The 16,269-nt window shown below is 38.4% G+C and overlaps 1 protein-coding gene across 3 annotated transcripts in view; it reads left to right on the top strand.

Annotated features, from left to right (window-relative positions):
- The first annotated feature begins 1,645 nt into the window (after positions 1-1,645).
- Positions 1,646-16,269, top strand: part of shep (alan shepard) — a 122,124-nt gene continuing 107,500 nt past the window's right edge. For 2 of the 3 annotated variants that reach the window (NM_001259707.1, NM_168111.4), the window contains exons 1-2: positions 1,646-1,976; positions 3,227-3,435. In NM_001259707.1, the coding sequence (NP_001246636.1) occupies positions 3,268-3,435 (168 nt within the window). In that variant the 5' untranslated portion in view covers positions 1,646-1,976; positions 3,227-3,267. Of the gene's footprint in view, positions 1,977-3,226; positions 3,436-6,255; positions 8,251-16,269 lie in introns of those variants that run through there. The other variant, NM_168113.3, reaches the window with a different exon arrangement.

Here is a 16,269-nt window from a genome sequence, read left to right as displayed (position 1 = left end):
TTGGATGTCCAAATTATTAGGTATACATATTTATTTAACTTTCTTTACCAGTTTTCACTGTTTTAAAATTCGTTGATTTCTTGCTTCATTTTTGTTGTATATTGTTTTTCTGCCGCTGCTGCTTTGGAAAATTTGCATATCTCGATAGTGTCAGTAAATTTGCATATTTAAGATAAATTTAAATTCCTTGCATGTTTTGTTGTATTAACATTTTTTTTTTGTTCCATCCAATTTCATTTCGAGTATTGTCCTTTCTGTCTGCTCCTGATGCTGCTTCTTGTTTGTTGGTCCTGGCCCATTCTTCAAATTTTGTCGTTGCTATTGCAAATTTATTGTTTGTAGGCTTATGGGGCGGTGGGAGTGGCAGTACAGGCTGTCTTCATATATGTATTTATACTTGGAGATGTTACAGTCGCGAGTCAAGTAATTAGATATAAAAGCTTAATTGTAAAAAAAAGTTGTTATCTATTGAAATGTATCAAGCTGGATAAAAATAAAATATATATATATATTTAAAATCAAAGTCGCCGTAAAAGTTTAAATGTTTATATTTTTTCGCCCGCTGCTGTCTGAGTGGTTGGGTTTTATGTGGGCAGTGGGCGTGGCAGTGCTTTACAATGCGTGGGAGTCGCTCTCATTTCGATTTTTTCAGTTTTAACCCCCTATCTGCTTATTTTTCGTTGTCGTCATCATGCATCATTTGTTTAGTCCCTTAGTCCTTTGTTATGTGCCAAAAGCTATGGGGCGGTGGGTGGTGGTTGGTGAAAAGCGGGCGGAAGGACGTGTGGTGTGTGTCGCCCTTTTATGCGACGCACTTGTTGAGAATATTAATTTTATTTAAATATTTCAAAATAACACACTAGATGCTGTTGCTGGCTTTACAGTTTTTGGTGCACACGTTTTTATTTTATTTTTTTTTTTATTTTGCGCCATTTGCGTAATGAACTGATATAATGGGATTGGGAAAACTGACAACCATGTGTATCAAATTTGAAAAAGGAAAGTTATATAAACTTAGCACTGAAAATAGGCTTTTAAAATGGTGATTTTAATTGGTTAAATCGGATCTTTATTTTTGATTAGTGACGAAATGTAATGACGAAAACTTTGTATGCAATGCATATTTTCGAATATTTACAATGTTATTTCGATTTTTTAATTAATAATCTTGAATTTTATTCCAGAAAATAAAAAAAATATAATGCATGAAATTAATAAAATTGTTATAAATAATACAGTAGAAACCCGAAAGAGTTTCGTTAAACAGCAAAGCGCAAGCTAATAAGAGGCAATAAGAAGAGAAATTTTCTAAGAGAGTACAATTTGAAGAGAAGAAATATATACAGTAGCGGAAAAAGGAGTATGTACACAGAATATATTTGCTACACGGCCACATATCCAACCCGAAGTTAAAGTTCTTGTGCTATTTTATTAAGACCTTTATTATTATGCTACTCGCCGCTGAAAATTCTTTTTTACACAATGTTTAAACTACATAGAGTAAAAGAAAATATTTAATATTATGAGTCGCACCTAGACTATTTTCCGCTACTGTAGATTGCTGTAAATTAAGCGAGAGAGCGAAGAGAGCATTGCCGGCAGAAAAGGAAGAAGAAGAAGCTCATACCATTGCCGATTGCTGTCGCGTTGCGCTTTCTTCGTTTTTTTCGGCTGCGCAAACTTATATTTTGTCGTTGTAATATTTTGCATAAATATATAAATTAAAACGCGTGACGGAACAACAAACAAATAACGAAGACAGCAAAATAAAAGGGCGAAAAATCGAAACGAAAACGAGTCGAATTACTTTCAAGTGCAAATAGTGTGCGTGGGCGTGAGATTGTGTGTGTGTGTTGTGTTTGTGCGACTGTGAGTGCGTGTGTTTGTGTGCAAAAAAAAAACAGAACGTGCAACAAGAAGCAAGAAGAAGAGCCATCAGCAGCTGACAAACCAGCAATAAAACGAAATTTCAATAAGTAAGCAACATTTAGGCAAAGCTAAAATCCAAAAGCAAATCGAACAAGAGGAAAAACTACCTTTGGAAGCCCCGCAAAGCAGACGTAACAATGGCAAAAGCAACAAATTTGCGGCTCTCAGCTAATTGAAAGCGAATGTTGTTGTTTTAGAGCAATGCACTCGATAAAAAATACATAAAGCAATGGCATAAAAATACAAAAATAAGAACGGCACAGCACAGCAGACGAAAAACAATAATACAACTGGGAAAAACGAAAAAGTCAAATGAGAGAAAGAGAGAGAGAGCAATAATTATTTAAATCTTATCGCAGTGCAAATTTATTTTTCACCTTTTGCTTTGCTCACTTGTTGTTTGCCGGTGCTCTTTCCACCCGCTCTTTGTTCTCTCTCTCTCTACTCTCTTTCTCTTGTGCACTGCGCTCTCCTTCTCTATTTTGCTGTCATTGTCCTTAAATAAGCAATAACAAAAAATAGCAACAACAACAAGTGCAATTGATAAAAAGCAATAGCGTAAAAACAATTGAATAATTTCCTCCGCATATCAATAAATTATTGTGTGTTCCTGTGTGTTTGTGGCTGTCTGGCGGCATATAAATAAATTTGCAAACCAAAAAAAATTGGCTGGCCTGTGCTGTGTGCTATTTTTAATGCCAAAATGCAAATGTTGCAACTGCCGCGCGGGAAAGAGACAGAAACAGTGCTAAAATAACTCGCTGAATGCTCCGTTGCAAGTAAAAAAAACAATTTAAGACGGGTGGTGCTAATAATAATCAACAAAGTTGCTAGTGAAATATTAATAACAAATTATAAGCACGGCAAAATAAGCTGAATATGGCACAGAATGCTAAAAAGAAGCAATAAAAATAGAGAGTGGGAGAGAGAAAGAAGAGTGCAGAGAACAGTGTTGCCGTGCGGCAGTCAGAGCAAACGGGTTGGGCTGTAAAAAAGTGGTAGAAAAATAGACGAAAAGTTTAATTAGCAGAAAAAATACTGACCTCATTTTATACATTAAAATATATAATCTTTGTTTTATTATTTAATAATAATAATGATTTAATTAATTACAAACAAACTGTCATAATTAATTTAGGTTGAGCAGTTGATCTGTATAAAAAATGGGGTCTAGTTAAGACTGTATCTCCAATTAATGCAAATGTTTATATCTGCAACGTCTTAAGATTATAGAATATTTACAATTATGACTCATTCTTTCTAATCTGCATTATCTCATTTACTCCCCTTTTCGCAGTCACAAGTCAATTTAAGAGTGCTATTAAGAAACTAGAAAAAATGCACCCACGATACAGCCCAGCCCCGCCCCCTCAGCAACAGCAACAGATGGGCGGACCGCCACACCAGCAGCAGGGCGGCGGGGGAGGTGGAGGCGTTAGCATGAGGGGGCCATCGAATGCCCAGCAATTGCCGCCGCAGATTCCGAGATCCCAGAACTATTCAAACGTAAGTCAAATACATATTGCATCTTTATAATACAGACAATATTAGAATATCTATTATTTAACTGAAGTGTACAGTTTTACGAAAATGATTTAAGTCTTAAAACGTAGAAAGTCACCATTACCCCTTCGAAACTCGAAAGCAATTCGAAATAGCCTGTTAAAAAAAAAGTGTTGGGCAAACATTTAAGCAATCAGAGATCAACAAAGGCATCAATCAATCAATAGCTTCGTGCATCAATCAAGCAATCAAACGGCTCACTCGGTCGCACTCTCGCCAGTCAGTCATTCAGTCAGTCACACAGTCACTCACTCAATCGCTCATTCAAATCGGACTCAGGCTGATGATTTTTGATTCTGATGCTTCTTTCCACATAGAAGGCGCCATTTTTGCCTTGCGGCCGATAGGGGGCGCCACTGCAATCGACATGTGTCATACGCAGCGTCCTTTAAATCCGGGAAATGCGGGACGAAAATGGGTGAAAAATCACGGGGGAAAAACTGTGGGAATCGAGAAACCAGAGGGAACCGAGTACGCATTTGAGTGGAAAATTGCTCTCGCTGATGCGGCTGCCACGGCCTGGCAATGATATGGATTTCTTCTAACCATTTTCCCCATCAATTTCCTGACAGTTGCAGTGCAGGCAGTCTAATCTCTCGATGAGAGAATCGGGCCAATAGTGCCACATTATCCTTATACCTGAAAAATCATTACTGGCCAGCAAAGAAAGGAGCATTTTAGCTGGATTTCCTTTTTGCTAATTTCAATGGTATTACACGTTTTAAGGGGGTGTAATGTTTTGTGCATTGTGTAATTTCCATCATAATTTATGCATTTGCTTTCTAAGCATCAGCAACGCACAAAAAAAAAATGAAAAAAATGGAAAAAAAAATGTAAAGCATGAAATGGAAATCGCACAAAGGCAACATTTGTAAGTAGTACCCTTCGTCCTTCCTCAACTGACGAAATCCGGTTTACCTGCGTGTTATACGAATGCACAGCAAACGATATGGTAAAATTTGTTAAGGGATCTTTATATACGATCTTATCTATCAATAAAAAGTTAAAATAAAAAACAAATCTAATTAATAAACCATAATATCTACGATATAGTATATTTACTACACCGGTTTTTCCAATTTCTCTTGGTGTATATGTTGTATATATGTTTGCCATATAATAAACTATTCAAAGCTTCTGCGGCATAATACTAAGAGATGGGGGCGGTGTGTGGTACGAATCTGGGGCTGATGTTGCTCGTTTGCTGCGTTTTTAGGTAGCCCAATCCAATCCCCTCACCAGACTCCTTGCAATCCCTCCAGGTGTGCTCGCTTTGTAGGCAACATCTATTTGGCATCCTCTAATGGCCAACAGGCGTTGCTTTGGCTTTTTTTCACGGGAACGTTCTTTCATTTAAACAGCTTTCAACTTACGGCAGCAACAACAACACGCTGGCGGACCACATGAAAATAAAAATTCTGGGAAAAAGAAAAACTTGTTGTTGAGGGTGGTGAAAATACGGCAAAAATTGTAAACATTCGCGCTTAGTCAGCGCCTCAGTCGACGTCAGTTATTGTGGCTGGAATGAAAATTATATTTCGCATTTTGTGTCCTACACAGGAAAATGAAGAAAGGAAAGTAAATAAATAAAAGAGAAAACGGGCAAGTTGCTGAAGTTTATGGAGTTAAGAGAAGATATATATATATATATATATATTTAAAATTACTTTGGACCGCACTTTGTGATGAAAATGGGCGCGTTTTTATGGCTAAAAATTGTATATGTCAAGTTTGGAGAGAGTTTTGGATATTAAATTTTCAAAAAGTTTGAGTGGCCAAACAAAATCATTTCTTTATGACTTTTACTGTAGCTAAAACTGCAAGTGCAAGAGGATGTCAGAATCTAGGAAAACTCCGTTATCGCACTTTCCAGCTTTAGGATTTTTCTTTTTATAATTCTGATTGAAATTCCCATTTTGTTCATTATTTACATATTTTCAGCTCTTTCAAAGTTGAATCTGTGCATTCCCATTTTCCAACTGTCATTTAAACTAATCCGTTTGATAAACTAGAAGCTACAGAAAACGAAATATTTCCCTTCGGCATTCTCCGACTTGTCAGTCTAAGTTCTTATTTCCCACTTCAGTAATTAGGAAATTAAATACTTTCCTGCAGAGTCCAAAAGGAAATATCATTTACACTCTTTTGATTCGTTTTTCCTACCCCAGTTTTGGATTTTACCTGAATAATTTGTTATCCCTGCCCTTCTCATACCCGCGTATAATTTTCTCTTTGGCATTTTCTATTTGAGTTTCGTAGCCGAAAATGTTTCGAGAAAGAACTTTACAGTGTTTGAGTTTGTGCGCTAAAAAGTTTGTGCAACACAAAATATTTATATTTCTTATATAAAAAAAGTTTTGTGAGCTTGGTCACGTAGTAATTTGTGATTAAATTCAATGTTGACAATTGCAAGAGCAGGCCGAAGTTGTTAAGGTAATTGCGACCATATAGGCTGGGATGCATTTCAATTGAGCAAGCTCCTGCTGACCAGACGGCAATGATGGGGATATATGTTACTCCAACTCCGACTGAAATTGCAGTGCTGAATGGCATACGAAACGCCTTTGAGTTCTGCGCCTGCGTCGGCTTGTGGATCCTGTTGCTGGAAAACAATTTTGCCGGCTCCCCAATGCATTTGAGGACACGAAGTCGGGAAAACCGAAGCTGGAAAGCCGAAACGAATCTGCCAGGCTGAGCTGAGGCCTTACTCAAAAACCTTACTCAATGAGAAATTCAGAATCCATTCGACGATTGTCAAGTTCAGTTACAAACGCCTTTTCCTCATTTTGCGCACCACAAAAGCGGAAAGCGACCACAGAGCCCCAAGCACACTGAGATTGCCGGAGACAACCAACAGCCAAGTCTGAAGCCAAAATCGAATCGAAGTCCTAATCGAATATCAAATTCAAGCCCAAAACCAAATCCTACTATTAACAAATAGCCAATAGCGAGGAGTTCACGAAGGAGTCCTGCAAACACATCCTTTCAACACAGTGCAAGCTCGCCATTTTGTGTTTTTTCGAAATAGAAAAAGTTTTTAAAAGCCATACCGCAAGATTCTGCATTAAATATATACATACATATATTTATATTTCCATTTTTCCGTGCGTATACGTAATCTGCGTCGAAGTCAGTTCATTCTGTCCATGATTTACAAATATATTTATACATAATTAGCCACTGAGAGAACCGCGAAGTGTAAAGTGCAAGTGAAGTTCAGTATTATTTACAAGGCGTGAAAATCGAAAAAGTTTACACCAAATATTCTGCTCAAGAACTCACTACTCAAAGTAGTCCAAGGATTCCAGTCTCTCAGCGCAACAATTGTCAGCGAAAATTCCTACGAATCTTAGCCAACTAAGAACTCTAATTAAAGTCAGACGAAAGCACAACTACAAAGGGTTAAAAACTCTGAAAGTAAGAAAGAAATTAACTAAATATTAAAGGAATCTTCGAAGTGAACACCAAAGCAAAGATCTACAGTATTATTTTGAATAAGAAATATATAAAACACACTCTAAGCGATAAATAGAGACAATAAAGTTGAAATAAAAAAAACCAAATTAAATTTGTGACTCTAGCCTAAAAGTAAACACATAAACCCTAGCTTAATTGTGAGTGAAAAAGATTTAGCAAATTGCCATTAAAAAAAAAAAAGAAAACCAAAAATTAGTTGAAAAAGCTTAGCTTGAATAAAACAAATAAAAAAAACGAAAATAATTGTGTCTATCGATGTGTGTGCTTAAGTAACTGCAAATCAAGTAAATAAAATTTCAACTTAAATAAGTGTTCAGTGTTTAGCCAATATAAAATCGCATAGCAAACTAGTCAATGTTCTTCATAATAAGAAATCAATAGGAAAACTTCAAAACAAAGGCCCAGATAGTCGCAAATAATAAGGCGGAAAAAAAAAACCGACGCAAGCCCAGGAAATCAATTTACAATCAAACCTGCTCACCATTAGCCATTAAAATTGCGTCAATCAAGAGAAAAACCTCGCCATTGCCCGCAGCAACATCGAAGCTAGCCAATTTCAGCCAACAGGACCCACAGCAGGAGCAGGAGCAAAAGTCCGGCGAATTTAAGGCAGCAGCTGTCAGCCAATTGGTGGCAACAGTTGTCCAGACAACAACAACATCCGTAGCAGCAGCAGCAGCAGCGGCGGCAGGAGCAGCAACAGTAGCAGCAGCAGCAACAGTAGCAGCAACATCGAAAGGAGCAACATCCGCAGGAGCAACACAGCCAGCCGCTAAATATCCTAAGGCCAGCTCCTTGAGCCAGCAGCAGCAAACACCACCACCACCGCCGCCGCCGCCACCAGCAACAACAACAACAACACCACCACCACCACAGGAAGCCGCAGCGGCAGCAACAACAACAAGTGTTGCCGGGACAACAGGAACAGCAGTCGCAGCAAAGGCTAGCAAAACCACAAGCAGAACAAGCAGCAGCAGCAGCAGCAGCAGCGACAGCAGCAACATAAACAGCAGCAGCAAAAGCGGCAACAGCAGCAGCGGCAGCAGCAGCAGCAGTAACTGCAACAGCAACACCTGCAACAGCAGCAGCAACACCACCAGCACCACCACGACGCTGTACACGTGCTCCAGCACCTCCTCGTCGCTGATTGCCCAGCCGCCGCCAACAAAGATATTTAAGACGGATCACCATCTGTGCGCCGCCTACGGACTGCCGACCGCCACCGCCGCCGCTGCTGTTGGTGGGCATCCCTGCGTCTACTGCGTGATACCTGTGCCCGTGGTGAGTGTCCTTTGCGTGGGTCCGAGGTCCTTCAGAAAAAATCCTGTGTCTGTTAATATGCCATACTCTGGAAATTTAATTTAAATTATACAATTTGGGAATATACCTCTTGATGGAATTGAGTTTGAGTATTTATAAGAAATTTGTTGTTTAGGAGTGGCTTAATATTAATAACTTGAATTCATAACATTTAAACTAAGCTAACATTTAGCTCCAACTTTTTTGTGAGTGTGTCATTAGCATAGGCTCCTTTTGATTTTTTAGAGTCATTAAATATTGAAATAATTACGTTGTGTGGGGCCGCGGACTTGCGCTGGTATCTTCAATGCTCCATGGCCGTCGTCAATTTGCTTATCTTGCCCGATGATTATCCTGTTCCTGGCTGCGTGTCGCGTACCAGTTGGTTTCTCATTACCATTTATTATCCTCCGCTGAGGAGTGGAATTAATTTGTACTAGCAAAAAAAAAAATGCTTATATTTTCAAGTTGAAAAGAATTTTGAGCCGGCTTTGTTTTGGGGTAATCCAGGAATCGCATGAGTGGTTCACGCTGAAGAAGTTTTGAAAGGGAAATGAGTTTTTTGCTGAAGGGAATTTGTTTAACTTTTTATGACACCACAAAAAAAAAATCACATTATATTTAAATATTTTCTTAAAAGTTAGTCCATGTATAATGTATAGATTGTTGAGATTTTACCGACATAAATTACACAACTAGAAATTATACAGCTACCGCTTAAATAGAGACACTAACGGAAGACCTTATCTTGGGGAAAATAGCAAAAGTCTGAGTTGGGTAACCACCAACCCCTGGAAACCACCATAACCACCCACCAGCGAAACCACAGAGCCACTTCAAGACCCCCTTTTCCGCCCGCTGCCATTAGCAGCGTCAGCTGTTTGTCCACTTAAAGAATGCCCAGATAATCGAGGCAACAAATGTGCCTAATGTCAATGACAATAAAGACAAATTATACAAATATTTGACTAACTGACTTTGCTCACTCACTGACTGCCTGCCTAACTGACTGACTGACTGACTGACGAACTGGAATGATAATGACACCCATTGTTCGTGTGTAGAACAAGGAAAATTTCATTAAAAATCCCCACAAGCAAATGGACAAACCATTGGCCTCAAGAGGGTAGCAAAGTGGAAAACTGCCTTGGCCAGCACATTTTCAATAATTACAACGAAAATCAAGCCCAATGACCGCAAATAAATCTGAAATAATAATGATTATTAGCCTGTGTGTTTGTTTGGTCAGATGGATGTATGGGGCTTTTCCGAGGGCTGTTCGAGCATTCATAAAGCCACAAAAATGTTTTCAATTACAAATAACCATGGAGAGAGTGAAGAAAGTCCAAAGGAAAGCAACGATAAGTTCAGCAGCGGGAAAAAATGCAACTGAAAAATCTTTCCATATTATTCATTCATTTTCATTGTTGTTTGAAGGGGCGAGGTCTCTCCTCATTGTCCATTGCCAAGAGTGAAAAATGTTTTTCTCTTATTATTTCTATTTATTTTTTTATTTATTTTTTTGTTGAGTCTTCATTCTTTAGCTCCCTCTTGGGTTTTGCCATTTTTTCCTTGTACTTTTAGGGCTCAGGCGAACGAGATTTATGTAAGGCACTGTCTGAGCTCAGTGCCTTTTCTTTCTTTTCTGCTCATTTTGTTGATTCCTAATTAATTTTACTCGAAGTGAAAATGAATTGGCAAAATGCCCGGCAGACACAAAACTAAGTACAAGAAGAAAAAAAAAAAAGAAGGAAACCAAAGGGAAAATCCTTCAGTTAAAATATGTGATTTTCTTAAACATTTTGTAACTGCAATTTCTGTTTTCCTTGTGCTCCTTTCAATGTAATTGCTTGTAGAATGCTTAACATTCTCAGGTAATTTACTAAATCTTCATTGCATCTTTGTATAAAATATTTAACAAAATACAATTCAGTTTTGTATTGTATAATTTACAAAATCTTCAGTGCATCTTTGTATAAAATCTTTAACAAAATACAATTCAGTTTTGTATTATGCAAATTCAAATTGTTGTATCGGCATGTAAAGTTAGCATTTATGGATCACTTTCAAGCAACTTATACGATCTTAATGGCTAGCACCGCAATAATACCTTAATTTTTTCTGCTGCCGTGCTAAGTGGGCAGATGGCCACGCCCACCGCGCGAAAATTCACTCATGAGCTGCGTGTTGCTTTGACTGTTGCTGCTACTTTCAAGGACCTTTGAGTGGTGGCGTTTCACATGGCGTATGCGTGACATCGCCACATAGAAGGCGCGCCTATGAATATGCATTATTATTTTCTATATGCGACGGAGTCCAGTGAAGTGCAGCTAATTAGCAACTGACATACATTTGCAACTAACCCAAATTGTTGGCTGCTGACGAGGTTAAGTGTGCTGTTCTGCTTTAACTTCTGGAATTTTAAATTCCATCCTCTGGCAAATCGTGTGGAAAATCTTTTTTGGGTGAAAAATATTCCGTACTCTTGCATACCAAATGAGATGAGTTTTTGTTTGGTCCTTGGTCCTTTTCGTAATTGTTATTGATGTGGAAATATGTGCGATTAGCCGAGCTTATTCTCTGTCTCTCTCGATCTGCTCCACCCCTTGCTGGGGGGGGGGGGTCAAAAACTTTTCGGCCCCCAAAAAACTAAAAAGTGAAAATTTTATGGCCGAGGAAAAAAAGGGCAGAAAGCGACGCCATATTGGATAACATAAAATGGCGTTTATGATGGGCAAAGTTTCATCATTTGCAATTTGCTTTTGACCCTCCGCCGCTTGCCACCAAAGTGTTTGTTTGAGTTTTCCAGCAAATTTAACATAAACCATTTTCGTTTGAGTTTTTTTTTTTTTTGGCCTTTTGGTTATCTGAATCCGTATTACAAATTTTTTTGTGCTTGCTGCAAACAGTATTCATAAATGATTTTTACCCACAAACTTAATGTGCTCCATATATTTTATATTTGCAGTTCGCTTCAAATTTTTAACTGATTCAATGTTCTCTGCTCACAGTTTGCCCAGTTTAATGCCACTGACTGAGCATTTAATTAATGTTTTTACAAACTGAAGGAAAAACCATGAGAAAAAAACGAAATTGTCCCGTGTGCTCACTCACATATGACATTACAAAATAAATATAGAGAAAACTAAGGGTAAAACAAAAAAAAAAAATTGAAACTTTACGAGCCAGTGAAGGAAGGAAAAAAGTTTCCGGGTAATTCCATGAAATGGCATTTCATTCAATTCAATTTCATGCTCTGTAATTATTTTGTACAAAATGTTCGGTACTATGTATGTGTATGTGTACTCGGCACAACGACAACTGGCGCAACAACTAATCAAGTTGAGTCAATGAAGCACAGTTCTCTGGAAAATGCGGAGTGGGTTTGAAAGTGGGAGGTTAAATGTCAAAGTTGAATATGTTTCGGGACCAGAATTTCACTGCTCAGCGTGTGTGTGTGTGTGTGTGTGTGTGTGTGCAGTGAGTTAATGAAAAATAAATTTCGATTTTGAAAAGGCAGAGGGAAAATGTATCCTTTGATGGCTAAACATCCAATTTACCTCAATTATTCACCACCTTCAACAGTCTGAATCGATTTTATTAATCACATGCATTTCAATTCACTTTGCATTCAAGATTTTCTGTGGTCTTGCACTTAAATGCAATTCGTCTAATTTACTAATCACTCATACGAGCATCAATCTCTGTCGAAATAAATTACGAGCTGTGTAATTTAATCCAATCAATTTGCCCAACTTTAGGATCAAAATGTATACATTTTAATCCAATTGAGAAAATTTTGTTTTGGTGTTTTGGCAAAGTTTTGAGCACTTATTCAATTGACGCTTTTGCGTTGGTAACATTGGTTGAGCCATTTTGCTTAATTAATGTAAAGCTTTCACAAAGTACAATTTAATCTACATTCGAAAAGGAGCCAATTAGGGTATGTATTACATAGTTACCTTTTAAATTCATAACGAATTAGGGACAACATAAAGTTTTTTTTTTGCATTAGAGCGCGCAACTAAATGTATGCTACAGCTGAGAAACTAGGAAAATTGAAGTCTTAAATAGATTTCCCAGGGTGTGCACTAACAATTCTTTGACTTTTGCCACGTTTTCATTTCTCGCTTTATTTTTGGCATCAAGCAGCAGTGGCAGCCTTTTGAGATTCGTTACGCTACAACGCCTCGCAGATGCGGCTCCTCTTTCGTCCTTAAAGCTATATATATATATATATATATATATATATATGTGTATATGTTCATATCTGTACGAGTGTGTGTTCGTAGGCTGATGCCTGGTTTGTGCGCTTGTGTGAGTGTGTCCTGACACATGCTTGTGCTGCTGCCAGAGCCACTTGGCCAAAGTATTTTAACCTAAAATTTGTAAAAATAGCACATCAAGAGGCATTCTCGGGGCGCCTTCGTCTTCTGTTTCTGCTTACTCTTCGGTCTTCAAGAAGATGCTCTAGAGAAATGTACACACACATATCTAAACGCACACACGTATACGTTACATACGCACTGACTGAAAAGAAATATGGATGGGGTGTGTTAAATTTATCTACTGTACCACAGTGCGTATGCTTGATGCTTTATTTATTTATTTAATTTGGCACAAGCAACGGGATGATGAAATGACTATAGCAGCACCACTGCATTGTCCATGGGTGTCCATTAGATGGGTGTTTATGTTGTGGCCCAGGAGGGAGGGGGTGGGTGGCTGTGGCATAAAATATGTTGAGCAATTTGTCAACAGGATATCTCACCCCCGTTGTCGCGTAATGAAATGTCATTAACATTAAAACAACTTTCAACACTTGGTCTGCTTCTCGCCATCTCTCTTTCAATGCGTGTGTGTATGTGTATGTGTGAGTGGTGTGTGTGTGTTGGGAAATCATGAAAAACAAGAACCCGACAAAAAAAAATGCAATAAACCGAAGGCCAACAAGAATTCTATATATGTGCCATCATCATCAACTTTTGTCGCCTGACTTTTTCTCGATTTCGTATTGTTAATGAAAAAAGTTTGTGCTTCTCTTCCATTTCTCTGCTTTGAATTGTTTGATGAGCGAGAAAATATTTTTCGATTTTTTTTCCTCCGTTTTCGTCCCGACAACGCCTTTGTCGTCCCGGCTTCATCAACTTTTCATTAATTTATTACACGCTCCGGCCAAAGCCACGCCCTGTGACCCCGCCCACCATTTTCCCTGCCTGCTTTCTCATAATCAGTGTTCAGTTTTGTTTTCTTTTCGGTTGCTCGTCAAACAGATTCCTCACTTTGTCGCTACTTGTTTCAATCAATGTTTTTATTAAAAAGTTTCAGCTCTTTTTGTCGAGCTTGGAAGGGTAATGAACTTTGACATTTGTAACTAATATTTCGTGCATTTCGGTTGCTAAAATGTAGTACCTACATTTTGTCAGTTGGTAACTTTGAATGGCCATATATGTATGTACGTTGGGAATATGCAGGTAATCCCGGAATAATGACTTCTACAGCTTAGGGAAATGTAAAGTGTCGTGTGCATGGAATGTCGAATACCCTTTTGAAAGTGTTGTCCGTTAACTCTTAAGGTATTTTAGAGAATTTAATATTAAACGTGCAAAAGTTTCCAACCTTTCTTCGTTCAACCTATGATTATCATTGTGCTTATTACCAAACTATATAAGTCAATACAGAGTATTAACCTGTCTTCAACTCAAATATGTGTTTAGCACTGATATTCCTCCATATCTCCATCGCTTCAACATCTTCTTCCTCCTAAACAAATTGCAAGTTCGCAGCATCATTAGCTTTGTCCGAAAATTGTCACGTTCGGCACACGTGTGTGCGCAAAGCTGCATAATCCGGATCCTTGTGTCGCCTCGCTTTTGGCCAAATCGTCGTCATCGTCGTCCGACCATAACCACTGTTGGTGGTTCTTGTACCAGCTCCATGCCCTCCAGTCCCCTTCTAACCACCACCTTCCACATGGCTATCTCTGGGTTCTGTTAACCAATTCAACCGCCAACGTAAACCGCTAAGTGCTTCCCTTTGTTGCGTTCTATTTTCGTGTGCTCGTTCCTGTTATTCCGTTGTGTTTTGTTGCAAGTCTTTGGAGCTAAACGGAAGTTTGCCATTATTGCTTTCGGCGTTCAACAACACTGTTAGCCAGTTTTGGCCACAAACATCTCAACTGAGATTCTATCTGGTCGAGGTACAGACAGCTTTTTAAATTGAAGATTTCTATTGAAATACAAAGATTGAGCCAGTGTTGGCTACCACAGGAGATATTTGTAATGTTATGTGAAACTTAAACTTACGCTTTTTCTGTTTAAGTTCAAAATGATGTTGACTTTCTAAAAGGATCCGGCTTTTCTATAACGTTACGCTACTCAAACTCACACAACTTATACGAAATTAAATTTATAAAAGTTTAAGCTAGCGAAGTTTGACTGTACTCCCATCTTTTGCTGGATTGTAACGTGCCGACGACTTTCGCATGAAACGTGCTCGGCATAAATCGTTTTTAGCTGCAACGCAGGGAAAATTGAGGGAGCGTTTAGGGGTTGTGTAAGATGTGGGATCCCCCGCAATGTGTGCAATATATACATATATATATGTATATATGGTTTGACCCTTGCTTGAAGCACTGCAGAACGCTCATTACTTGCCATGTCTTCGTTTCGATTCTCTTGCCACAGGATGGCAGTTACTTAGCTTATTGCTGAGTTGCATTACGAAGATTTCTTTGTAAGAGATGTGATATAGTGATATAGTGTGGTTGCCCTCACATCAAATCATATAGTATTATTTTTGATTAGCTTTGGGGTTGGTTAAAAGGGTAATTTTGTGAAGAACGAATTTATGGGAGGGTTGATCATATCTGGGAATAGTTAAATTTGCTTTTAAAGAAAGTCATAATAATCAGGTACTGTATTTAAGCAAGCAGTGCTAATAGTACTTAAAGGCTTAAGAGTTTTTTCAACCTATGTACATATATAGCTACTATCTCTTTTTAAGCTTCTCAGCCAAACAGGGCTTTCATCTAAAAACGAAGTTACTTTCCATTCGCATCCAAGCGAGCTAAGCCAATGGCAACTTGGAATGTCAAACTTCAGGACCAAATATATATCGTGTCTGTGTCATAATCAGGATGCAGTCAGTCACATAGTAAACCCGGTTCCCCCTCCGTAACCCCCGGTTATTTGACATGCACTTAGCGATTGGCGAATGTGAAGTGGAGTTAGTCGGAGTGGATTTCGACCCTCCTCCTCGTCCACAACATTTTGCAGATCCCTTCGATGTGGCTGCAGCTTCTTCGAGGAATGCGAAATGTATTATTAACTCTCGGCAACGTTTTTGACACATCCATTGATATGCACATTTGTGACTTGTCGCACTGCATTGACTGTCAGTGTGACTGCATCCCACATACACACTCTCACAAATACACACACATAGATAGAATCCGAAGCGAAGGACAGCATTGCAGCTGCGGACTGGCACATTCGATAGTGTTGTAAAATGCATAAAAAAGTGCTTAGCATATTAAAAACATAGCCAAAATGTGCAGCTGGGACGCCAAGTCTTTGGAGAATACGTGCCCAGTAAAAACGAATGACGTGCTGCAAAGGGCGGTGAGCTGTGGGCGGCGAAAAACGCCGAATTTTCCACAACTGCACGCACACATTTACCCCCTTTTATGTATATATCTACAATGTTATCTTTGTACCAAAAAAAAAAAGGAGTGAAAATCTGTGAAAACACGCAGAACTCTTTGTATATTTGTTTGAAGGACTTGCGGATGAAGTCATTAGGAAAATTGCATACTGAAATTGGGAATAGCCGTGCGTATTACAGTACCAAAAAGAAAAAAGAAAACATGAAAAGTTACTTGTACATTTTTAAGTGTTATATATTTCTAAACTGAATTCTATGATTTCAAGAAAATTTAAAAGCTACTTTTAATAGTCGTGAATACCAAACAAGTGTATACTACCAATTTCCGCGTAGCAT

This window comes from Drosophila melanogaster, chromosome 3L (genome assembly GCF_000001215.4).
Source record: "Drosophila melanogaster chromosome 3L".
NCBI lineage: Eukaryota > Metazoa > Arthropoda > Insecta > Diptera > Drosophilidae > Drosophila > Drosophila melanogaster.
Note: the sequence above shows the minus strand (reverse complement) of the source record. Positions and strands in the feature narration are given on the sequence as shown.